Source organism: Esox lucius, chromosome 16 (assembly GCF_011004845.1).
Source record: "Esox lucius isolate fEsoLuc1 chromosome 16, fEsoLuc1.pri, whole genome shotgun sequence".
In the NCBI taxonomy this organism is placed as follows: domain Eukaryota; kingdom Metazoa; phylum Chordata; class Actinopteri; order Esociformes; family Esocidae; genus Esox; species Esox lucius.
Window position 1 is genome coordinate 6647942 of NC_047584.1, and position 27271 is coordinate 6675212.

The 27271-nt window shown below is 41.4% G+C and overlaps 2 protein-coding genes across 2 annotated transcripts in view; both read left to right on the plus strand.

Moving 5' to 3' along the window:
- The window catches only part of spegb (striated muscle enriched protein kinase b), an 87729-nt gene extending 63356 nt beyond the window's left edge, over positions 1-24373 (plus strand). The window contains 20 exon segments of the mRNA XM_010898053.5: positions 1087-1144; positions 2408-2485; positions 2643-2815; positions 2906-2932; positions 3207-3359; positions 3448-3490; positions 3671-3739; positions 3828-6579; positions 6833-6985; positions 7259-7375; positions 7504-7671; positions 10247-10369; positions 10836-11000; positions 11329-11921; positions 11923-12155; positions 13142-13381; positions 13905-14128; positions 15655-15730; positions 15996-16145; positions 22428-24373. Coding sequence (XP_010896355.5) covers positions 1087-1144; positions 2408-2485; positions 2643-2815; positions 2906-2932; positions 3207-3359; positions 3448-3490; positions 3671-3739; positions 3828-6579; positions 6833-6985; positions 7259-7375; positions 7504-7671; positions 10247-10369; positions 10836-11000; positions 11329-11921; positions 11923-12155; positions 13142-13381; positions 13905-14128; positions 15655-15730; positions 15996-16145; positions 22428-22671 — 5839 coding nt within the window. The 3' untranslated portion in view covers positions 22672-24373.
- On the plus strand, positions 23807-26152 carry spegnb (SPEG neighbor). Its single transcript, XM_034286769.1, has 4 exons — positions 23807-23893; positions 25262-25302; positions 25738-25832; positions 25926-26152. Exons 1-4 carry the CDS (start codon positions 23807-23809, stop codon positions 26150-26152), a joined length of 450 nt encoding a protein of 149 aa, XP_034142660.1.
- The last annotated feature ends 1119 nt before the right edge of the window (positions 26153-27271 follow it).

Here is a 27271-nt window from a genome sequence, read left to right on the forward strand (position 1 = left end):
TATTTCCCCACTGGTTTTCTCTAAAGAGTTTTTATCTACAGGATACATTTACAGGCATTTAACTACACTGCACTCTGTAGGACAGGCCATCAGGTTAAGATAATACATATATGTTGACCTTCTTGTTTATGTCTGCACTTTGCCTCCTACATAAAAACTGTGCATTGAACAGAGCCCTGGGGCAGTCCAGTGGTCCGTCACCGGTGCATAGATACTGCTGCAGCCTGGGTTTAAATCTGGCCTAGCACTCTTTTAGAGAAAGTTCTCTCCACTATTTCTAGTATTTTGCTGTGCAATAAAGCATAAATATCGCACATTTCTGCTGCGAGGCATGATTTTACAGTAACAATGAGCTTATACTACTAAAAATAATAATAGGTATACTGTACATTTTATTAATGCTGTTTTTTGTTTCATTTAGGTCGTAATGTTTTGTCATTTTGAAAAAGTGAGATGCCTAAACAACTTTAACAACTTTTTTCTGGGTAGCAATGACAATTACGACTGGGCCGACAGGTAGCCTAACGGTAAAAGTTAGTCAAAATGTTGCTAGATTGAATTTCCAAGCAGGCAAAGTGCTAAACTGTTCCTCTGTGCCTGAGCATGGCAGGTAATCCTATTTGTTAATTAGTGTGACAGTTGGACACTTTTTCCACCAAACAAAAACACACATACACACAATGGTTTCACTATACATTTATTGACCAACAATTTGATTTCCACAAAACACTTTTTTACTTAATCCTAACCTTTACCCAACACTTAACCCTAAACCCCCATTCTTTCTCTAAACCCAAATGTAAGTTTAACCTAATTCCGAACCCTTAATTATAACCCAAGTTCTAACCCTGACCTTTACCCTAAACATTGAAAAAGCCTTTTTTCTTTGTTAGGAACGGCCACTTTCACATGTTTTACTATACTACGGGATTGTAGTACCCACAAGTATAGTAAAACTACACACACACAGACAGTATGAATACATACTGGTAAAGTAAATGTCCTGTGTCCATTATCCATCATCTGTTCAAATGATGAAGTATTTCCAGTGTCACACTTGTATTTCTCCTTGATCAGTGCAATAAGATGCAATGAGGAGCTGCTAGATAGGTTTATAAAGAAGTCCACAGTGATGGAATCCGACGTGAGTATTTTACTTTGTACTTGGGTGACAAAATCTGTTAGGTGATATTGGTTTTGTGTTTGGAATTATATGTTAGAAAAAAAAAAAAAAGGAATATGTTACTTGCATATGTTACTTCAACCCCCACACATTCATATTTGGTGGAGCCACCAAGAGCTTTCATTTATTTGGTGAATATGTACCATCATTGCACACTGTGTCTGAGGGATTTTGGGCAATTCTTCTTGGAGATTTGCTCCAGGTTTTTCAGGTTGGTTGGAATGATACTTGTGGATCAACATTTTTAAATGTTGCCACAGATTCTCAATTGCATTGCAATAAGGAATTTTACTTTACCGTTATGTTTGTGGGCCACTTCAATGTTGCTTTGGCCTTGTGCTTGGGATTATTGTCCCGCTGAACAATACATTTCGTACCAAGCAGACTAAATCAGGTATATGCAGTATTACCCTGTATTTTGCTCCATTCCATCTTCTTTCTATTTTAACAAGATGTCCATTCCATGTTGTTAAGAAGCATCCCCACAGCACAATTCTGCCACCACCATACTTCACTGTAGGGATGGTGTGTTGAGGCATGAGTAGTGTTAGGTTAGAGCCACATATTACACTTTGAGCTTTGGCCAGAAAAACTTTTCCCATATCACAGCTGTGTTATTCTTATGATTTCAGATGGTACTTTTTGAGTAATAGCTTCTTTCTTGCCACCTTCAAAATACCGGCTAGTTTTTTGCAGAGCTTTTGATATGATTGATCATATTTATCATAAACTCCCAGCCACGGAACTTCTTCAAAGTGATTTTTGGTCTCTCTGTGACTCCTTCCAACAACAAGTCTTCTTGCTTGAGTGCTGAGTTGTGAGGGAAAGCCTTTTTTTGTGGGGAATGCAGGTGTACCTTCTGTAGAATACGTTTTTTCCTTTTCTTCACAGCCTGACCAAGGCTCCTTCAAAAGTTTATTTTATTTTTTTATGCAGAAAACGACTTCATGACTTCAGTGGTTTGCAGTTTGATGGTAATGATAACATAATGGTGTCCTCATTAGCACAATTCATTTTATTTGTGTGAACTGGGAGATTCCAAAGCACAGAGTTCTAATGATTATGCAAATAACTAACATTTTCAAATTTTTCTTATGAATGTTTCCCAAGAAAGGCTCAGTAAAATTTGAGAATTGGTCAGGGGTCTGAATATTTTTAAAAGGCACTTTATCAACAACATGTAACAATGATACTAAAGTGTCCTTCTGTTATGCATACCTACAGATCCGGTCCTGTGTGCGACAGGTTCTGGAGGGTGTGGACTACCTCCACCATCAAAATATTGTCCATTTGGATATTAAGGTAAGTCCAAATTCAGTTATACTGTACAAACTTTCAAGATATTTGACAAACATTCTTTAAAACATTACTATTTTTGTTTATTATAAGGGTGAGTTGAGACAAGGAATATGTTTTGTTCTTTATTCTTGTTCTTTATATCTTTGTTTTTCTCCCACAGCCTGATAATATCCTCCTTGCAGACCCTCACGGTGATCAGATCCGCATCTGTGATTTTGGCAATGCCATGGAGCTCACACCTGATGAAGCTCAGTACTGCAAATATGGCACTCCAGAATTTGTTGCCCCAGAAATTGTAAACCAAACTCCTGTGTCCAAGGCAACTGACATCTGGTAAAATGCTGCAGGGCACAAAACATTGTTTGATAGAGGTTGGTTCATATAAAAAATTGATTCTCTCTAATTCATTGCTTTCATTCCCAGGCCAATTGGAGTTATTACATATCTATGGTAGGTACACATTATACCTGTCTTAATTTGGTGTCCATACCATGAATACAAATTAAATCAGTGATTTACACAATCATATTAACAATTTAAACATTTAAATTATGAATTAAGCACACTTTCCAAGCTAAGGATACATAAACAAAACATATGAAGTTGTTCTTTTGAATTTTTATATCTATTAGAGGATCTGTAAAACAGATTAGCTTTCTGACGGTCTTGTAATGATATTTAAAGATGGGTCTAGAAATCAGGAAGTGGTGTTTCTGTGTTTTAGCCTGACTGGAGTGTCTCCGTTTGCTGGAGAGAATGACCGCGGCTCAGTGCTTAACATTAGGAACTACAATGTGGCTTTTGAGGAGAGTATGTTCGCTGATCTTTGTCGTGAAGCCAAGGGTTTTATCATCAAACTGCTGGTGGCAGACAGACTGTGAGTGGCAACTATAGATTTAAGGTCAACAAATTGACGTTCAGTGTACTTATTTTTTAAATAAAATGATGTTATGTAATCCCTTTAGGAGGCCAGACACGCAAGAGTGTCTCCGTCATCCGTGGTTCAAGGTGAGACATTGAGGCAGTGACAGTTGACTGTTTAATGATGGATAACAAATATAAATTGCATTTGAGCTCTGTTCTGAATTGGGATTTCACGTCATTTAAATCGTTAAGGTAGTTAGGAATGTCAAAGTGATGGCGTAACTCATAAATGTAAGTTTTTTTATATTCCTTTGTTTAATCAAGATGCTTACCAAGGGGAAGGCCATCAGCACAGAGGCCCTTAAGAAGTTTGTTTCTCGCCGAAAGTGGCAGGTAAGGGAACTGCCTTCCAAATGTTCATTTTATTTTACAATCATTTCATTATAAGAATTGCTTGAATAACTTGTGGTCACTGTTGCAGCGATCTCTTATCAGCTACAAATCAAAAATGGTCATGAGGTCCATCCCAGAGTTGCTGAATGACTCATCCAGTCACATCTCCATTGCTGTGCCCAGACAGCTTAAAGAGGGCTCACCCCCACCATCATCGTCCTCTGACTCAGATGAAGATATCGATGAGCTGCCCTTTATTCCAATGCCACTCACCATGGAGTTCTCTGGGTCAAGAATGTCTCTAAATGAGATCCAGGAGGATCAGGAGACCTCAGGTAAACCAAATGGCCCCATGGACAAGACAGAATCAGCAGTCGCACAAGGCGAAGAGGTTATGGATATTGAATACACAGGGAAAGAGAATGAGACTGGGGATTCTGCAGGTAGGGGCCGCACCAGGAATCGGTTGACCCAGGAAAAAGCCAAGTTGTCTTCGGATGAGGAGCCTCCCGCAGAATTGGTGCAAGTATCAGAGAAGGCAAAAAGGCCCTTGCGCAGAGGATCAAGCTTGGAGATGGACAAGCCAGAGGGAGGACCTAGAAGGGGGCCCCTGCGTAGAGGTGGTTCTGCTGACAGTGCTCTGCTACTTCACATCGTACCAGAAGAGGGCACAGAAGAGGAAACTTCAGAGAAGGGCCGGCGCGTTCTCAAAAAGACAGTATCCATGGAGCTGCCGAGGCGAAGCGTGAGCCCAGGGCCTCTGAGTCAGGAGGACTATGCTCTCAAACTGGAGCTGATGAGGCAGAGGCTGCTCCGAGGTGGCTCTGTGGACAAGAAGATGAGTGGCTTGCGAGGACCCCTGCTGGAGACGCTGGGTATGGACGATGGGAAGCAGAGGTCGTCGTCGCTGGAGCGCTATGCACGCGGCACCCGCTTAGGGGTACCGCCGTTAACTAGAGCGGCCTCCAGCGATGAGCCTAGGGAGGACCTTCCCAAACCCAAATTGCTTCGCAAGAGCGCTTCCTTCAGTCAAGGAGATGATGTGGAACCCATACCCCTCCACAGACGTTCTGGGGCACCCCTGGAGATCCCACTGGCTCAGGTAGAGGAGAGAAGGCTTAAGGAGGCCATATCAATGTCTGCCCTCACTGAGCCATTCAAGAATGACTCCCGACCTGTGACTCCCAGGGAACCCTCCCCTAAACATTCCACACCAAGCCCAGATCCTGGAATTCAGGAGACAACAACCAATATGGAGGATGAGGACTCGTCAACCGACAAGGAGATTAAGACTGAGGAAAAAATTGATGGTGTGACCACAGACAGTAATGCAGACGAAAGATCGAGCACAAGTGGATTTTCAGAGAAGGACATGAGCACGTCAGAAGAAGCAATGATTGAACCAGAGTATGTGCCATCAAGGGAGCGTATACCTCCTTGGAGGGGGTCTAGCCCACCTGTGAGGGGTCTTACATTAGAGGAGCCAATGGAGGAAGAAAGAGAACATATCAATGAAAGGGAAGCTATTCCTGTTGCTGAACCAAAAGCTGGAGAAGTTGAAGAAGTTCAGAAAGAGAGCCAAAAAGACGTAGAAGAAAGAGAAGAGGAAGTGAAGGCACCAATGAAGTCATCTGAGATGGTCATTACTACAAGTTCCATTAGGGTCACGCCAGCACCTGCATTTTCAAAGCCTCAAGCAAATGTGATGGGCTTTTCACCTGCACACCTGACTACCTCTCCACCTGCCCTGACAGTGCTCCCAGACGGTAGGACTTCTGCTTATGCTAGCATAATGCAGACCATCATGGTTCCCTCGCTTCAACCCCTAGTTAGCCCCCCATTAGCAGACTCAACACCTGTAGTTGTTCCAGGCCCTACACAAGCTGCAGCATCAACAGTTACACCTGGCACATCAACGCCACTCATTCTGCCATCAACGCCGGGAGAGCACCCAGCCGTCTACTCAAGGGTTGCATCCCCTGAGCCCCTAGAACCAGGTCCACCCACTGTTTCCACGCAACCAACATCCCAGCATGAGCTATCGCCTGGGGGACAAAACATCCCGGATATCACGTCAGAGGAAGTGTTTGAATCTCGCTTTAAAAAGCGCGAGTCTTCACTCACGCGAGGTCTGAAACTTCTCAACTGGTCAAAGCCTGAGGAGAAACCAGTAGCCTCTTCAAACACTGCAGAGTCAGGCGAAGACGTATACCGCCACGTGCCTGTTGGAGAACCACTGGAGTTTGTCCCCAGGAGAATGGAGGAGAAGTCCAAATCAGTGCTGGATCTCCGTGAGGCACAGAAAGACCAAGGCTTTATGAGAAGGCTCTCCATGCGCCTCAAGAGGACTCCATCAACTGAACGCAAGGAAGACAATGACGAAGAACTGGTTACCCCCAGGCGTCGTCTCTCCTGGGCTCTTCCTGGTCGAAGGGGATCTCAGTCCCAGGAGAAGAAGGAGGTGGAGATGATGAGGATGGATGGGGGAACGGAAGCACAGGTGGAACAAGGGAACAGTGAGCCCAAAAAGCCCAACGAGTCGCCAGTAATGGCAATGCGCAGGAAGATCGAGTCGACGGTATCAGGAATATCCATGAGGATCCGTAGTGCCTCGGAGGAAAGGAGGGCAGCGGCGGAAGAGAGGGAAGCCAACAAGCCCGAGAGCAAGAAGACGCCCCTGTTCTCAATTTTGCGCAGGTCAGCTTCAGAAGGACGAAGCCTAAAGAGTATGAGTGGACCCAGTGTCCCTACGAACCAGCTGGCTACTCAGTCGGGCACCGGAGCCTCTTCAGAGTCCCTGGATTCCGTGTCCAGTGTCAAGTTGGAGACAGCATCCAAGGGTACAACACTTCTTCCCCTTGAAAACATATCAAATATTTATTTTCCGTTCAACTGACAAGGTAATATGTTTAATTTGACAATGATTATATAGATTACATGCTTCACAGTAGGTATGATTACAGAATTAGAAAAGCACATACAAGCACGTACAGTCTACCTAAAGACGTTACCCTATGTGTGCTAACCTCACCCTTTTTCTTCGTTACTATTTCTGTTGATTTCAGTTTGAGTTTTATTTGTTCCCTACGGCAGGGGCAGAGAGCGAACGTAGGTCCCGATGGGACCGTTGGGGCATAACCAGAGGCAGCAAGAAGGATAAGACGGTATCACAGCCTGACATCCCTGCTGCCATTGCCAGAGAGAATGGCTCCCTGCGCTCTCGCTCATACTCCAGACTGGCATCTGGTAATGCTCAAACCCTACAGTACATCCCTACCTGAGCTTTTGGTTCTGCCAAGTATGGTCTCTTTTAGCTTGAAATCCCTAAATCTTCAGGTTTCTGCCGCATTAGCTAATGTTATATGCATTATAAAGATACTGTGGCTATGTCGGTGCATTCATTCTATTTTGTAGATTGCTTGATTCACCTGATTAAAGGGCTACCTAGCAAACTGTAAAAGCCATATGATGCCTTTTTTCTTAATTCTTAATCCCCTTCCCAACTTGTCTCTCCTCCAGACTTCCCTCCTGTGTTCCACATTAAGTTGAGGGACCACGTTCTACTAGAGGGAGATCCCATCACTCTTAGCTGCCTCCCAGCCGGCAGCCCCCACCCACACATCTCCTGGATGAAAGGTAAGAGTAGAACATAATGAGCTGAATATCAAATTCACCTGTAGCCTTGAGTCTTATGTGACAATACATAATAAAATTGTCACATTGCATTGTACTCGTTGATTTTAGGTTTACATTTTCCTCCTCAGATAAGAAGCCTCTACAGATAGATGCCAGAATGAATATGATCTCCTGTCCGGATGGCAGACAGCTGCTGATGATCATGACCACCACAAAGAAGGATGCAGGGCTGTATGAGTGTGTGGCCACCAACCCTCTGGCTTCGGTGTCCAGCTCCTGTACCCTTTCCCTCGCTCGTAAGTACGAGTTACAGTCCAAACAGAAATAGAGAAAGGTTGTGTGTGCATGTATTCCTGTGGCCCTATATAAATTAAGAGGACAAAGCCAGTCTGCTGTACCTGCACTCATGTACCTTTTTAAGTCCTTTAACTGACCATTTTTATTACTTTTCTACAAGGCAAGCCAATTATTCAGAACAAATTCTTGTTTATAGTTACAGCCCGGCAAGGGCATGGGTAAAAGGGACAGAGATTTAAAAATGTGACAAAACAGACAAGAAGACACACAATGAGAACATGAATGCAACAGAAAGAAAGACTAACATACCACAAAACCTCAATATTCCACTGAGAATCCCTACCACATGGCAGCCACACATTCTGGCAACAACACATTCTGGCAGCAACACAGCACAACAACCAAACATGGCAGCAACAGAGCATGACGACACCATGGCAGCGACACAACCTGGCAATAAAACAATATCATAGTAACACAGCATGACAACAACACAACATGGTAGCCGCACAGCATGAAAACAACACATGGCTGAGTCCCAGAGACCCCATAAAAAGTGTGATTTTTCCCCCCACAGTTGCGTGTATTTGTCTATGCTCTAACCTGGTATTTAGTGTTTTACAATTTTCTTTTCAGGACCACGAATACTACATGCAGATCACAAAACAGTCTGACAGAAGCAGTTGACAGATGTACAGTGGGTGTAGAAAGTCACCATCCACTTTCAAAATGTTCACCTTTTGCTGCCTTACAACCTGAGATTAAAACACATCAAATCAGACTTTTTCTGGTATTATTCACTCAATAATCCACAATATCCAAGTGAAATAAAATTGTGCAAAGTCAGTAACTGGTTGTAATTCAAACAAAAGGTGCTTCTACCAAGTAGTCAGGGGGTTGTTGACCTATAGGATATTTTGCTGTTTTAATTGTAATTCATTTTCAGACTTTTTTATGAGAAACAAATCATTTCAATATTGTGGGTTCCTGTGTGTAAATAAACCCAGCAAAGTTTTGATTTTATGTATTTTCAATTCAGGCCATAAGGCAACAAAAGGTGAACATTTTGAAAGGGTCACTTTCTATAACCACTGTAAATACAAAATTAGATTAGCAAAACTGATCTAATGAAAAAAATATATATAAGAATTCTGTAAGACGGTACAGAAATGGTTTGCTCAGTCTGAATTAATCTCCAACAAATCATTGGTAACTGTGAGGAGTTCTGAGTTACTGACAGCAACTTTGTGAGCCTGGTTCAATATTATAGACACACTTTCCAGAGATTTCTTATGACATTTTACTATAGATGAACTTACATTATGATTACTGTTGTGTGGGTTGCATGCCTCATTGAGCAATGGATCACATGAATGGTAATTGCGGCCAGGAATTTATAACCTGGTCGCAGCATATTGACAGTGTCCGGGGGTCCCATAATGTACAGTGGGGCAAAAAAGTATTTAGTCAGCCGACAATTGTGCAAGTTCTCCCACTTAAAAAGATGAGAGAGGCCTGTAATTTTCATCATAGGTACACTTCAACTATGAGAGACAAAATGAGACCAGGACGACTGATCCGTGTAAAGGAAAGAATGAATGGGGCCAGTATCATGAGATTTTGAGTGAAAACCTCCTTCCATCAGCAAGGGCTTTGAAGATGAAACGTGGCTGGGTCTTTCAGCATGACAATGATCCCAAACACACTGCCCGGGCAACGAAGGAGTAAGAAGCATTTCAAGGTCCTGGAGTGGCCTAACCAGTCACCAGATCTCAACCCCATAGAAAATCTTTGGAGGGAGTTGAAAGTCTGTGTTGCCCAACGACAGCCCCAAAACATCACTGCTCTAGAGGAGATCTGCATGGAGGAATGGGCCAAAATACCAGCAACAGTGTGTGAAAATCTTGTGAAGACCTACAGAAAACGTTTGACCTCTGTCATTGCCAAAAAAGGGTATCTAACAAAGTATTGAGATTAACTTTTGTTATTGACCAAATACTTATTTTCCACCATAATTTACCAATAAATTCATTAAAAATCCTACAATGTGATTTTCTGGATTTTATTTTGTCTCTCATAGTTGAAGTGTACCTATGATGAAAATTACAGGCCTCTCTATTTTTTTTAAGTGGGAGAACCTGCACAATTGGTGGCTGACTAAATACTTTTTTGCTCCAATGTATATTGCCCATTGGCTGAGCACCATGTGTGGGATCTAGGACAGGGCTGCCTTGTCTTGCACAAGCCACTCCTTGTGGTATGGTGGGCACTTGTAAACTCTACAGTGTTTGTTCCCGGGGAATGCACTCTCATCCCAGTGTTTTCTTGCCAGCCAATATTTTCTGATTGATAAGGCAGTGCTAAGTGTACTACAATATCAATTTTGGGTGATGTTATGTCCTGCAAAACATTGATGAATTTGTATGATGTCTTAAACATCATATTAGTAAAATACATTTCAAATTTGTTGTGCTTATGATCCTGTTACTGTAGTTTGAAATGCATTTAGTGATTGTGACTAAACATGATTTATAAAGACAACAATATAATTCCTATACTTCTCCGCCCTCACAGAGCTTCCCAATCGCCCTGGGACTCCTGAAGTTCCCCAGCGCTACAAGAACACTGCCCTTGTCCTCTGGAGGCCCTCAGACACTATGGCTCCCTGCACTTACTCTCTTGAGAGAAAAGCAGAGGGTAGGTCATGGAGTATTTCATATTTCACTGTTTTCATTTGAATGTCTGAAAGTATAGCTGCAAACCATGGGAAGATGACTATAAGAGCAGTATACTCATTCAGTTATAATATCTTCCTTCCCTGCTCCGTATATTATATTTTTTGTATATTCTGATGGTAACATCATTCTCTATTTAGTACTACTTATTGCACAAATAAATGTGTACTGTGTTGATTTTTTGGCAACCAGGAAATGAAGGACAAATCAAGGAAAAATAGCCCATACGTGGCAGCTTTAATGCTATGCTCTAAATGCCATTGGATCATACTCCAACTGTCTGTTGTCAAACGTGTTAATTCCCTCTTGCAGTAGTTTTTAACTTTTGCTGAGTCCTTTAAGTAACACCTTTCATTATGTTATTCTCTGAAATGTCTATTTCAGGAATAAATATGAACACACATTCAAGTGTAGTCTTTCTTCCCCAGGTGAGACGAACTGGCTCATTGTGGCCACAGGAGTTGCTGATTGTTACTACAATGTGGTAGACTTGCCAGTAGAGGGAGCCTTCAGGTTTAGAGTGGCGTGTGTGAACAAGGCTGGCCAAGGACCCTACAGTAATCTGTCAGAGATGATCTCCCTGGAATCCTCAGGTACATAATACTTGTTTGAAGACATAATAAGTATAAATAATTCTGTGTTTGTCATAGGTTACCATTCTATGTGATGACAAACTCCTGTATTATTAATCTGTCCATCAAATATAAATGTGCTGAAGATTTGTGTTGGCATTTTATGAAAGGGCTCAGTTACATAATAATTATTTGCTGATTGCATGTACACATACCCAAAATTGTACTTGGTGTACAGGCTCTGTTTGAGATAGTTAACGTGTAGGGAAAATGTGCTCAATATTACACAAAATATTGAGTATATATTTAAAAATGTGAGACCAAAATCAGTACTTTCATGAATCCCCAGCGCCAGCAAACTCTAGCAAATCAGTTGTTGTCAAGACGGTCCCTGTAGCACCAGCGGTCAAAACATCATCGATGATCATCCCCTCCATGAAGCCTGCACCTAGTAAAGTGCCACCACAGGGCTCATCTTCTGCCCCACTCACGCAGACCCCAACCCCCCAAGTGTCTGCTCCCTCTCCTCCTGTTCCAGTGGCCAAGTTGATCGCTTCATCAAGCCCTGCTTCTAAACCTGTTGAATCCAAGCCTTCAGTCCCTCAGATCCTAACCAGCACCAGCTCCGCGCCCATTGTCGTTAGTGCAGCCTCGTCCACTCAATCCACTTCCGAGACGCAAAGCCCACCTCTACCTCAGTCCGCTCCAACCCCGACTAAAGCCAAGACCACCATCAACATCAGTGTCAAGAAACCGACACCATCTCCACCGGCAACTGTAACCAAGCCTGCTCCCCCAGCCGTTCACCCCAAACCCCAGAGTCCCATCAATATTGTCTCACCCATGATTAAGGTCCCGCCCCCGGTGGTGGTCCCCCCCCCCCCCTATCGGCAAACCGATTTCGTCGGTACCCATGTATACGCCTGTATCGGATGCCGTCACGCCTACCTCTCTGTCCCCTGTCATCTCACCCCCGGTGGTGCTGGTGTCCAGCACAAGTCCGGTAGGAGAGGGGGGGGTTACGCCCGCACGTCTGACTCCATCTGGGCAGACAACCTCCTACGGACGTTCCACCCCATCAGGACGCAGGACACCCTTGGGCGGACGTCCTGGTGAGGGATCCCTGCGCCAGGGAGTGCCCCAGAAACCATACACCTTCATGGAGGAGAAGGCCAGGTACAGGATGTCGTGTCCACAATGCTAGCACTGTGTAATTCTTACCACTGTAAAGTAACATGTAATTAATGCAAACATCCTCCTAAATTTTTCTTTGCACCACTATGCTGTATAATATTATAATGTTTTATTATGAATGTTGAGAAAACAGTAAATATGTAGTTGTTCCATTTAAGACCCATAAGGTTTTCACGGAAGCCCTGAAGCCCAAGCTGTAAAAAAAAATGTTGGGCCCAGAGACTAAGTTTATCTTGTTTGAACGACTTAGTATCTCGTTTGAACAACTTATCTCGTTTGAAGGACTTAGTAAAAAGAAATATGGAAATATAAGTGTACATTGTTTTTTTACTACTTATTTATTTTTGCTAAGTCATTGAAACAAGATGATCATTAGTATGTCTAATTAGGCCAAATTCATTATGCAGCAGCATTACAAGGCCATGTAATGTTTGTTACAGCCCATCGTTCTTTGATTCCATCCATTGGTTGGTCTATATTATTGTTCATTTATAGTTATTTGAAACCTTAAAGCAAGGAAACCTATGAACTCCAGAGCATTAATACAGAACAGTGAGCAATTGGCTGAACAATAGCATGTTGGCATAAGGTGAGGACGCATCAAGTGTGCCATGACATTTTGCTGAAATTATAAAACATTGTATGTTATACAAAACAGGATTGTCTCATAATTCGCTCAAACGAGATAATGTGGGCCCAGAGACTACGTTTGTTATTTTACTGCATGGGCTTCAGGGCTTCCGTAGGTTTCCCATAACTGTGGAATATAATAATATAGTATGTTATTATAATCTTTTTATCATTATCAATCATTTTAATGGGCTTTTTAAATTATAGATTTTGCTCTAGTTCTGTGTGTCAGACGTTTATAACATAAAGGTGAAGGCATTTAAAGGTAATTTTCTAAATACCTGCAAGCTTTAATTAGGTTTCACTTCAAGGTCACGGTCTCTTTGTTTGCCTCAAAGGGGTCGCTTCGGCGTGATCCGAGAGTGTAGAGAGAATGCCACCGGCAACCTGTTTATGGCTAAGATCGTACCCTATGAGGCCGACAATAAACAGACGGTGCTGCAGGAGTACGACATCCTTAAGTCTCTCCACCATGACAAGATCATGGCACTGCACGAGGCCTACGTCACACCCCGCTACCTGGTGCTGATCTCTGAGTGCTGCAGTGGGAAGGAGCTCCTCTACAGCCTCATCGACAGGTCAGAAGACACAAATCCTCCAACTAAACAGCAATACATTCTCAATGTCTGTGGTATATGTTGTCGTACATGGTAATTGTTTTTTTCTCTGGGCTGGGGTTGGGGTCAATTCCATTAGATTTTTCAACTGAAAAGGAATTTACTATCAAGGACCACTTTGGAAACGTGTTTCAGTGAATGCTTTAAAGTGCCATCCTCCAGGGATGCAGGTCCTATGTGGTTTATTTAGTAGAGCATGTCATTATGGGTTCACTTCAAACATGGGCGCCAGAAAAAAAAGGCTGTTAAATGTGTTTAATTTTCTATCTTGTGTAGATGTTTTGTTCTTTTTATTTTTACCAAATTTAATTCAATTAAAAAATAACTATAATAATTAAATGCACATCTGGTGGTATACATTTGTTTCTCAGATTTTTTTAAACATTCAAGTTAAATCGATGTCATTACAATTTCTTTAGTTTTTCCTAATGAAATGGAATTGTCCATAATCTATTCTCTCCTATGCTGTCCCTGTTGTTCCTAGATTCCGTTACTCAGAAGATGACGTGGTGGGCTACATCATTCAGGTCCTGCAGGGTCTGGACTACCTCCATAACCGCCGCATCTTGCACTTGGATATCAAGCCGGAAAACATAATTGTCACCTACATGAATGTAGTGAAGATTATCGACTTTGGCAGCGCCCAGACCTTTAACCCACTCTTCCTCAAGCAGTTCAGCCCACCAGTTGGAACTCTAGAGTACATGTGTAAGTCTTGAGGGTGATCTAAATCGAGGTGTCTCAATCCATCACTGAGGGTTGAAACACAGGGGGTGAACGCTTTTTTAAATGTTTTTTCCTGTAGCTGATCTGATGTTAAGGCTACAATGTGGTTAGAGTGAGCCTCAGACAAGAGCTTGCACACCCAGTAGCTTGACTGGCATGTGGTTGACCACCCTTGATATAGAAAATATAGCAACCATACAACCAAATCAGGACTATAACTATGAGGACCCCGAATTTCTGATTTACTCAAATCTTGTTGCTAATGAACAAATCTAGCTCAGTGACAATGTTATTGGGTAAGGTAATATTAGATTGTTCTTTTATTTTTTAATAACAACATGAAATTGTTGTGGCTACTTGTTATGGATAGGAGAGAGAAATCCTCTGCAATGTTTTTGTTTTGGTCAGACTGCTCGGAGTTTGCATATTTATAGTTATAGGGATATTTAAAGGAAAGGGTGCAGATTTAAATCACTGGTTTAAGAAAGCACCTTATATCAATATTTTATGTAAAGACATATTCTCAAAAATAACATTTGGGATCATTACTACATACATAGGACTTGAGTGACTGATTAGCCTACTTCCAATATACAGCTCCGGAAAAAATTAAGAGATCACTGCACCTTTTTCTTTCCTTTCCAAAAAAGTTGAAAAGGATGGTTTTAAGTGAGGAACAGAATGGTTACAATTAAGAGACCACTGCAAATTAAACACTTCTGTTCCTCTCTCAAAACTTTCCTTTTCAACTTTTTTGGTTATAATATGTAACACATTAAAATAGTTTCATAAATGGAGGGGTTAATGAATAGAGATCCAAACCTCTTTAATCAGTTAATCATACACTACAATTAGAAAATTGGGTTCCCTTGTTTTTGAAAGAAAAGCAATTTTTTGTCCATTTAAATAACATCAAATTAATCAGAAATACAATGTAGACATTGTTAATTTTGTAAATGACTATTGTAGCAGGAAACGGCAGATTTTTTATGGAATGTAAAATAGGCGTACAGAGGCCCATTATCAGCAATCATCAGTCCTTTGTTCTAATGGCACGTTTTGTTTGCTAATCCAATTTTATCATTTTACAAGGCTAACTGATCATTAGAAAACCCTTTTGTGATTATGTTAGCAATGGTTGTGCTGATTAAAGAACAGAACAGAGGAAGAAGTGGAATGTATTGTATTTGTCCTCTTGCTCATTTGTGCGTTGGGGCCTCCCACTCCTCTTTCTATTCTGGTTAGAGCCAGTTTGCACCGTTCTGAGAAGGGAGTACTACACATTGTTGTACGAGATCTTCATTTTCTTGGCAGTTTCTCACATGGAATAGCCTTCATTTCTCAGAATAAGAATAGACTGAACTGTTTTGTACGTTAATATCAGGCATATTCACATTTTTCCTAGTTGTGTCCATTCCTGTGTTTTCCTGTGTTCTCCTATGGCTGAAGGCCTGAATGTTATAGCTATATAATTTGCATAAGCGCTCTTCACTCACCTTTCCCTAAAGGTCCCGAGATGTTAAAAGGGGATGTGGTGGGCCCTCCGGCTGACATCTGGAGTGTGGGCGTGTTGACCTTCATAATGTGAGTATGACCAAGGTTTTGGACTAGTTTATTCAAGTACCATGTATGAGTTAAAATTGCCTATACAGTTATCTAATTTATTCCCAAGTAATTTCCCAAGGCACTCTTTACCAGACAACAATGAACACCTGCTTAACATTAATAAAATGTCTTCATAGTGCATTTAAGAAATGTTGTTACACAGTACTGTTTTTGACATTGTGAGAAGTATCTTGTTTATTTCAAAGCTACTGCATTTCAGTCCCATTTCATTTGATGTTTTTAGGCTGAGCGGCAGGTTGCCCTTCATGGAGAATGATCCACATCAGACTGAGGCCAGAATCCTGGCAGCCAAGTTTGACTTGGGAAAACTATACCAGAATGTGTCTCAAAGTGCCTCCCTGTTTCTGAAGAAGATCTTAAGTAGCTTCCCATGGTGAGTGCAACTGACTGACAAGTTCTGTGCCTTTTACTTTGAGAAATTATTCAGTTGGACCATGAATGGTTCAGCATTAATTCTCTGTAATGCAGTGAGTTGTGACACTGAGAGACCAGGGACGTATACCGCTTGTGTATTAGAGAAGATGTCCCGTGGAGGGCGTTGCTGTTGGCCAACGTTGTCTGGGTTTGGATGTTTGATAATTGACTAAGGCTGCCTTGCCTGAATGCACTCTAGCAACTCCTTTTGGTGGCTTGGGAGCCTGTGAGCTCAATCGAGATAGAAGGCTGGCATATTGGGCTACGTGGACATGTTGTAGCCTGGTTTAAATCTTATTTATCTGAAAGATATCAGTTTGTTAGTGTAGATGGCATATCCTCTGACAAGTCAAAGGTATGCTTTGGTGTTCCTCAAGGCTCGGTTCTGGGCCCATTATTGTTCTCACTATATATGTTCCCTCTGGGCGATGTAATCCGAAATCATAATGTAAATTTTAACTGTTATGCTGATGACACGCAGTTATATATTTCAATGAAGCATGGAGAAACCCCAAAACTAGCTACTTTGGAAGCATGTGTTTCAGATATTAGGAAGTGGCTGACAGAGAACTTCTTGCTCTTAAACTCAAGAAAAACAGAAATGCTTGTTTTAGGACCCAAGAAACAAAGAGCGTTGTTAGCTGATCTCACTGTGAACCTTGACGGCTGCATGGTCGTATCCCAAAAAACTGTAAAAGACCTCGGTGTTACCCTTGACCCTGACCTCTCCTTTGAAGAACATATAAAATATGTCTCAAGAGTTGCTTATTTTCATCTTCGAAACAGAAACAGAAACTTTCTATCAAAAACAGATGCAGAAAAATTAATCCATGCTTTCGTTACTTCTAGACTAGATTACTGCAATGCTCTTCTTTCCGGCTACCCTGACAAATCAATAAATAATCTTCAATTAGTGCTGCACACGGCTGCTAGAATCCTAACTAGAACAAAAAAATTTGAACACATTACTCCTGTCCTAGCGTACTAACACTGGCTGCCTGTTAGGGTTAGGGCTGATTTAAAAGTTTTACTGTTAACCTATAAATCAATACATGGACTTGCTCCTACTTACCTTGCTGAAATGATCCAGCCATACATACCTAAAAGTAACTTATGATCGCAAGATGCAGGCCTTTTAATTGTACCTAGAATTTCTAAACAAACAGCTGGTGGCAGGGCCTTTTCTCATACAGCACCATTACTGTGGAATGATCTGCCAATTAAGGTTAGAAATGCAAACTCAGTGCAAACTTTCAAGTGTCTACTAAAAAACTAATCTCTATAGCATGGTTTATAATTAGGTGTAGCCTGGCCCGGGGGCGTGAAGGTGACCAGTAGGCTTGATACTGTCCACCCTTGCTGTCTTGCCAGGTGGGCTCTCGTCACCACTAGGATGCTCTCCCTCCAATGCCTTTCGGGGGAAGAGTCTCTCTGTTGTCTCTCTGTTGCGCACTTGTGCAATTGGGCTGTACTCTGCTGGCAATACTCGGCCCTCATTCAGGGTGGTTGCGGTTGGTGGGTGTCCCTTTTGTGGTTGCGGTTGGTGGGGTCAGTTCTCCTTCCCCACAAAGTTCTCCTTCTCCACTATAAATCGATGTTGATATGATTAATGCATTTTCTGAATTTTCCCAGTCTTCTCCTGTTTTAAACTTTAGGAGGACATGAAGTCCTGGTCCACACCTGCGGAGTACCTGATTTGGGTGGCCCGTTGCTGTCCCTGTCCTTGTCCATCTGGTCATACTTCTAACCTAGTCTAATTTTTAATAAACTCTGGATTTAGCCCAGATACATTTATTAATTATGCCAATTGGACTGTAAATATCTCACTGGTCACCCCTCTGAGCCTGGGTCCTCTCTAGGTTTCTTCCTAAAATTCGGCCTTCTTAGGGAGCTTTTTCTAGCCACTGAAATCCAACACTACTGTTGTTTGCTCCTTGGGGTTTAAGGCCGGTTGTCTCTGTAAAGCACTTTGTGACAACTGCTGTTGTAAAAAGGGCTTTATAAATACATTTGATTGATACATTTTATTGATATGTATTCCTTCCTCTGTGTACGAATTCCGGTCTGGACTTTCTTGTTGAACAAAAAGAGTGACAAGAAATAGAAGGACATCCTATACACTTTGGAAGACCCATGTTTCGACATTGACTGTCTTGAATACCCTGGGAGTTGCTGTGATGAAACAGGGGCTTAATTACTTAATTATAACTGTATATCACAAAATTTAGAATGTATATCATATATCATTGCATTGACATAAGACATTCTTTTATTTATGCAAACAGAGTAGGGGTGCAGCTACATTCAAAACAATGGCCACAAATTCTAAATCGTGGCAACATTGTCTCTATTAATTGATTCCTCAGGCACCATATCTTAGCTGTGATAACTAAAAAACTATTTACCAGGTCACCATGAGCGGACATAATTGCTTTACGGATACAAAACAAACAGTATCCAAGGAGAGTGATTGGACAATACACAGACAAACGTAAAGAAAAGGGCTCAGACATGATTTTGGACAAAGGAACAGGGCAGGGGCTTTGGGTAGGCATGTTTGAACAGATGAGGCGTGAGGCAGTGGATGAAGATGGTAACAGATTCAGAGTCATTGATTGATTGTGGAAGAGAGTCTCAAAGCCTTGGAGCAGCCCTAGAGAAAGCCCTGTCTCCAAAGCTCTGTAGCTAAGACCGGAGAATGATGAGGTGACCAGCTGTAGCAGAGCAGAGTGACCGAGAGGGTTTGTAATGGGGAATAAGAACAGAGAGTTGGGTGGAGCAAGCTGATGGAGAGCTTTATAGATGAGCAGAATAATTTTATAATCAGTGCGCTGGGGGACGGGAAGCCAGTGGAGTTCCGAGAGGATGGGGTGATGTGCTGACAGGACTTGGTGTGGGTGAAAGGTCTGGCTGCTGAGTTTTGGACCATTATGTAGTTTATGGAGAGAAGAAGAGTAGATGCCAGAAAGAAGAGAGTTGCTGTAGTCTTGGCGGGAAGAGATGAACGCATGTATTAAGATTTAGCTAAGCAATATTGGGAGGTGAATAAAAAAGGATTTGAGTGTCTGTATATAGTGTTCTTCAAAGCTGAGGGAGGAGTCCAGGATGATGCCTAGGTTGCGCGCATGGGGAGGAGAGACAACAGTGTCGTCAGTGGTGAGACTGAAGGTGCCAGTTTTGGTGAGTTTGGGTTTAGTGCCTATGAGTAGTAGTTGCGTTTTATCACTGCTGAGTGTGAGGAAGTTTTGCTGCATACATGATTTTATTGCTGACAGGCAGGATTCAGTGTGGACCACGAGTGGGTTGGTGAGAGATTTGGTGCTAAGGTAAATTTGAGTGTCGTCGGCATAGCAGTGGAAGATGAGTTTGAAGTGACGGAGGATCTGACCAAGTGGGAGAATTTAGATGATTAAGAGCAAGGGGCCAAGAACAGAGCCCTGGGGGACACCCTGTGTGACTGCAGCAGAATCCAAATTATGGCCATTGAGGGAGAGGTAGTGCTTACGGTTGGTGAGATTTGAGTGTAGCCAGGAGAGTGCAGTTCCCTCAACGCTCAGAGCTTCCAACCTGGTGAGGAGGATCTGATAAATAACTCTGTCAAACGCAGCACTCAGGTCGAGGAGGATAAGGATGTGGAGGGCACCAGCATCAGTGAGATGAGGAGGTTGTTCACAACCTTGAGGAGGGCAGTTTCAGTACTGTGGAGTGGTCGGAGCCGAAGATTGAAGAGGCTCGAATAAAGTGTTATTGAGGAGGTGATATTGCAGTTGGGAGGCAACAGTCCTTTCGATGGTTTTCGCAAGTAAGGGGAGGTTGGAGATGGGGTGAAAGTTGGTGAGGTTCAGACCAGGTTTCTTTAAGATGGGTGTGACAGCAGTTTTGTAGTTTGAGGGGACAGTGCCGTGGGAGAGACAGAGACTATTTGAGTGATGTAAAGACAGAGCACATTGCATCAGAGAGTTTCAGGGGTTCAACAGCTTTTGTATTGTGCAAAGAGATGAGACGTTTCTCAGGATTGTGGGGTAGGTTTGAGGAAAAAGAGCAATTCAGGATCTTGTGGTCAGACAGCGGGAACAGTGAAGGGGTGATGTGGGTGATGTTGTGGCTAACAGAACAGACAAGGTCAAGAATGTGGCCCTTTATATGGGTGGGGAAATGAACATGTTGAGTGATATTAACCTTTTCACGCGTGAGTTTCAAATATTCCTTACCGACCCCCCAGCGTGAGTTTTTTTGCACGTGACTTCAGTACTCTGCAGCATTTGAACTCATGCCAGCATTTGAACAGTCACCTTGCTAGGTAAGGAACACTACATGCATTGCATTGCAAGCTTCTCTCGTTGACTCGAATTCTAAGAGCTGCAAAAGTTGGTTGATTTATTACTGTAGCTAGCTAGAAAACGTCAGCTAACCGCTAGCAAACGTCAGCTGCCTGCTAGCTAACAAATCGTGACCAGTTATTCAGTGCAGTGAAAATGAATAAACTATATAAAATGCATACAACGGGGAACGTAACTTCTAGAAAGTTTTTGCAATGGTTTTGATCGGTAGTAGTCGCTAATATAATTCGTTTTTGTGCATTAGTGTTGGCTGTCTGTTGGTACGTAACTAACACTTCTTGTCCCGATTTGAATGCTTTCTACCTGGTTAATATCATAGTATGGTCTTGAAACAATTACAATCAGGAAATAAAGTTATAAACACTGTTTGAGCTAAATGTGAGTAAATAATAGCGCGGTTTTACCAGCCATTGTTACGTTACTTGTAGCTAGGTATGCTAATGGTGCGTTCTAAACATGACGTTCTAATCACACCGGTGTGATCGTACGCTCCAGGGACCACTCTAGATTGATCACACCAGTGTGATCGTACGCGCCAAAGGGTTAAAGCAGTCCAGGACAGCAGTCCAATCAGAGTTAGGTTTGGAGTTCAGAGAGTCGATGTGGATATTCATGTCATTGAGCAGAAGAAGGAGGGGGGGACCTCCCATTGACTGCTGCTGCTATACTGTACTTCTCCTCTTCTAAAGCTTCAGCTACTTAGAACATATCTAAAACTTTGTTTTCTCCTTTCCTGCTAATGTTAAAGCATTGTTGTGTTAGGTACAGTATATATATTTTTTTTTCAAGACCTCTTATGGCTAGGTTGTTGGTATCCGATGTATGATTTTTATTTTTTTTCTATTTTTATTTTTTATTTTTTTGTTATTTTTCTTAACATTAAAGATCTCACTGTTGTATAAACATTAAAACATGTTAATGTTCACACCCCTATAAGAAACAAAGTTTCTGTGTTTTGCCATGTACATACTGGGCTGTTTAATGCATTTCTATTCACCATAGCAGTAAAGGAGTACTATTTCAATGTCTTTAAAAAAAAAATTAATGCATACATAGGTCCTAAAACTCAAAATTTAATTGCTAATTGATTCATGGTATGGTCACCTTGAAACGATTCCATATGTAACCTTAAAAAATATCAAATTTAGGGGCTTGGACCTTAATTCAAGTGGTGAGGATACGTTTTTTTAGGTTTGGGATAGGGTTTAGTTATTCCAAGAAATGAAGGTTAAGGTTAAACAAATCATATACAATGTAACTGACTAGAAATGAACACAACTCGTTGTTGCTGGAGTCCGAAATACACACTAATCCACTGTCTCTATTTCTAATGCTGTGAGCCCACTAGATGTTAATACGTGCTCATGTTTCTCCTATTGGACAGTTATAGTACCATTTACAATATGCAGTACTAGTCAAATGTTTGGACACACTCACTGAAGGGTATTTCTGTATTTTCAATATTTTCCACATCGTAGAATAATAGTGAAGACATCAAAACTATGAAATAACACATTTGGAATCATCTGGAAGTGTTATAAATACATAAATAAATACAATATAAATACATTTATATTTAATATTTTTCAAATATTAGCTTTGACTTAATGACAGCATTGACTTAATGACAGCTTTGACTTAATGACAACGTTGCACATGCTTAGCATTCTCTCAACCTGTTTGTGTTGTTCCCACATTAAATTCCACAAATTAACTTTTAACAAGGCCACACCTGTTAATTGAAATGCATTCCAGGTGACTACTTCATGAAGCTGGTTGAAAGAATACAAAGCGCGTGCAATTTGTATATTATATATCACATTCATGTAACCAATCTGTTATGGGAGAGTTACTGTTTTTGTGCTGGGTCTGCTTGACTCTGGGTGTAACCTCTTTTTCAGGGCCCGTCCTTCAATCAAGGACTGCTATAACAACTCTTGGCTCCAGGATGCCTACCTGATGCGGCTGCGGCGGCAGACCCTCACCTTCACCACCACGCGCCTCAAGGAGTATCTGGACGAGCAGCAGAGCCTTCGGGCCAGAGTGGCCACTAGGCACAAGGTCCTCCTCCGGTCGTACCAAAGCTCGCCCCAGACCCCCACCAGCCCTGTACCCCCCACACACATGACGCCGGTCACACAGTGAGCACGGCTTCATGTTTCAAATGCATGAAGGTTGGAACTGTTGCTGAGAGGTTCCACCGGTCTATATCAGGCCAGTCGTAGGACAGAGCCCTGAGGAACCTTTATGGTGACATGAGGCGGGAACTTTATAGCCAAACAAAATCACAAAATCCAGCACCGGTTCTAAATATTGAGAACCTAACCTCTCTGCCTCCAACATAGAGACTCCATACTTAACCTACAGGAAGCCACAGAGAGAATGTTCTCGCATTGAGACAATTGCAGTGGTTCTTTGTTTATTTCATGGAGTGAAACACATTGTTCAAAAGGCCGGCTCATTTCCAAACGTCTGCTCTCTTTTTGATACAAATAAGACCGTAATTCATTGCAGAGCTTTTGTGTATACCAAGTCTGTGTATGGTTTACAAAGGCTGCCAAAACCTCAAGTACAATCATGGTGACTGATAGTGACTTACGTCACAGATTAGCATGTGGAAGGGTCTTGCTGTCTGTTACAAGTGCCCTTATTTAAATTCAGAATGAACATTTTGATACATTTGATTGTAAAATGTAAATGAAGAGGGAGCAATGGGTGACATAGCCTACCGATAAACAGGACCTCTTTGACTGTAAGAATGTATGCAAATAAGTGTTGGTTTTGCGGACATTGCAAAATGGTTTCTTATTCAAGAGAAAATGTGTGTAGATGCATGTTACATCGCATCCACGCAGATGAAGAAAATGTGAACTTTTTAAACTATGTTTCACTGAAATTTGAGAATTGTGTTATTTGATAATATTTTGCTATCGTCATCATCAATAGTCAAACAAAATATATATAGAACAAACACTGTATGTAACAGTGTAGATATGTTATGTATTTATTGTGGTAATGTCATGAAGTGATGCAGTTAATGAGTTTCCTGAAGTTGATTTTACATTACATAGTATTTAAGCTTTTAGGCATCGGTGGTTTTGTTATAAAGTATTTAAGCAGGATTCTTCTAGTTGAATTCCACAATCAAGTATGTGATTGGTTTAATGACTGCTTGTGTCTCATGTCATAGTTTTGTAAACCAATGATGACATGCTAAAATTCTTGGAGGAAGGGCTACTTGGGTTAGGTGTACAGTACGTAACAGACTGAATACGTCTCAATGGATTGTGTTGACAGCCTGATTATATCTACAGAGAAAGTGAATATGTTGTTTGATGACCGTGAAGGAACGAGCAAGAGACCACAAGTATGTTTAGTAAAGCTTTTTTTTTTTTATGGAACAGTTTGCAAGGTTAAAAATGATTTTAGTCGTGAGTTTCGTATCAAAGTTACATGCAGTATCTTGAATGTCTTGCAGTCTCTTGTGATCAGTATAAGGTTTAACAAGAGTTTCTTTGGGGTGGGGGTTACATAGCTTTTTGTGTTTTATTTGTTTATTTATTGATTGAGTAATCCATCTTGATGCAGCTTCTAATAATGTTTTGTTTTGTGGAACCTCTGGCATGGAATAGGCATGACAGTTAAGAATAATAATAAAAAAACACAACTTAAACCCAGTATAGTAACTTTGTGTTATTTCAGTTGAGCTTAATGTTTTACAAGTACTTCAGTCTAACTGAATCAATCTATTCTGAAACAAAATACTGCTGTATTAAAACATCTGTCATGGATTACGTAATTGAGGTTTTCAAAATGGAAAAGTTGTAAAAATAAAATATTTGTAAAGAATTGCAATGGGATTGCTTTTGTTTACATAATTGATGTTTACATTATTCTGTGTAACAACAAAACATATTTGTATGCAAGAATTGTTTTATCAATACATGCTGATTTATCATTAACTTATCACCATATATTATCTAAGTTATGTTATCTTATGCCTTTTTATGAGATGTATTTCCGGGCATTTTAACACTACAATGTATAGAACAGCACAAAAAGGTAGAGGAGATTTTTTTGCTGAAAGATCAGTGGGCGGCCACATTGAACACACTGCTGCAGCATACAGGTTCAACAGAGACAGCTGCTTGGACCCCTGGACCTCTACAGGCCAGAAAATGAATTACATCCATCATACAGCATTCTAACTGCCTTAATATGTAACCACATTCAGAGACATGAATAAACTATTTACTATCTGCTGTTCCATCAGGAGATGGCTGGGAGCTGGTAAGACAACAACCAGGCTGAAATAAGTTAATAATTCCACTTGGGCTGAGCGTCACAAGTGTTTAATTAGCTGTGTCTGTCTACGGCCTACTCAACTGAGGCTACCCATTCCCCAATCTAATCCCTACCAAGACCTACCTGTGTCCGCACCTTCAACAGGGAGAACTTAGGTTTCAAGCCCTTTTCGTCTGACATTCAATAAAGCCATTAGGCCGCCTATTATGTACTTGAAGCATTCTCTGGGATATTCACCCAGATTGCTATATAAGCTTATACTGACCCCTATCTGTTGAGCATCTTTTATCAGCCAAGCCTGCCAAGCTTATCTGAAATGGAAACCCAAAGAAGGACAAGACTTGGTCTAGGAATGTGATGCTCCTAATCCAACTTGGGCCTGAGAGGCCCCCATGCAGCCCTGTACATAAAGCACAGAACTCATCCTCAGTCAGGAGAAAGTGACTGGATACTTCCTGGAGCCTCACTAGGGTAAGATGATTGGATAGATGTTCAGGTGTGGTTTAGTATTGTATGGTCTACTGTATGCAATTGTGTTATTAACATTGGTTTATACTGCTAAAACCATGTTTCCAAGAAATCCCAATGCTTTAGAAATTCTTTGGTTGAAATTGTTAAGTCATTCTGGATTACAGAGTCTGCAAAAAAATGTAATTGTAAACTAACCAAAGCTCCTATCAGATTGTGATGCAATTTTTTTTCACAAATTCACATGGTAGCTTTTGTTGTACGTCCATTTCATAGACATTCTGTGAATCTAGAATAGCTATATTTATTTAAAAAATGGTATTACTTCATTTGTTTTAAATACCTTAAGTTATACCGTTGAAGATTGAAAATGAAAAGTTTTTATCTATCTAATAATAAACTCAACTAAATGCAGTTTGTCTGTTCTCCTCTGTTCAGATGTCTAAAGCTAATACTGCTCCCCTTCGGATTCACTCTGGACATCAAAGATAAACACGTTCAAGATGCTGCTATTCACATCCAGTCATACCAAGGTCACAAAGTGAACAAAAAAACTAAGTGAACAAAAAAATATTATTAATTACAGTGACTATAACGAAATCAACTTTGTGATGCTGTTCATTCAGATCATGGAAAGGAGCTACGGGAGAAGGGCCCTCCAAAGATCCTACAGGTGCTTAAGGACGTGGTGGTCCTGGACGGCAGCGCAGCTAAACTAGAGTGTAAGGTCAGCGCTTTCCCGACCCCTTTATGGTGTGGTCCAAGGATGGCAAAGAGCTTAAGGATGAGCCAAAGTACCGCTATGTGTTTGAAGACCCTGACGTGGTTGCCTTTGTGGTGCAAAACAAATTAAGATACCACTCCAAATTGAACGCTTCAAAAAAGGTGCAATGGTCTCTTAATTGTTTCCGGACCTGTAGAGTAATGTTAAAAACAAACCATTATTCAGCTTTGCCTCAGTCAGTAATTAACATTATTAGCATTGTCTAGGTTCATGAATGGAAACGGTGCGTACCACCTAGTTGTATTGCAAGTGGAAAACTGCTCTAAAACACTAAGTCTAAAAATTTTGTTAACCTAAAAGAACATGACAATGTTGTATTTCTCTGTTGTATTTCTCTCTCTATTTCTCTAACAATATAATTCTCATTTCAAATAAATGGGTACTTCCTGCGTTTACTGGTTAGTTATGTTCACAATTGTATCAATCCACACATTCAGGAAAAGTGTATCACAGTAAAAAAAAAGTTAGGTAGAAACCTATTTCGATGTTGATATTCACCTTGGACAATCAAACTTTATTTGCTTGAGAGAGAAAGGTAAATACATATATATTATGTCTGACTCTGAATATGAACAGGAAGAACACTTTTCAGGGAATGGAGCCTTACTTGTTCTAACCAGAATACACAGAGGATGAATTGACCGACCTAGATGCTCTGACAGCAGCTAATGGGGGCCGATGGTTAATGGGGGTTAGGGTTATCACGTTAATCCCCAATCCATGCCCAGAATATCCAGAGGCAATGTGTACTTTGTGTATTACAAAATAGCAATCGGAAGTACATCGCTCAGCCATTACATTTTGCACCTTTTGGCTCCTGTCCGTGGGCAGCAAGTGAACATTCTGTCCTCAAAGTTGATGTGTTAGAAGCAGGAAAAATGGGCAAGTGACTGGGTCAGAGCATCTCCAAAACAGCAGCCCTGGTGGGATTTTCCCAGTCTGCAGTGGTCAGTACCTATTAAAAGTGGTCCAAGGAAGGAAAAGCAGTGAACCGGCGACAGTCATTAGCGGTCAAGGCTCACTGATGCACGTGGAGAGTGAAGGCTGGCCCGTGTGGTCCGATCCAATAGACGAGCTACTGTAGCTCAAATTGCTGAAAAGTTCATGCTGGTACTGATAGAAAGGTGTCAGAACACAGTCCATCACAGTTTGTTGTGTATGGGGCTGTGTAGCCGCAGACCAGTCAGG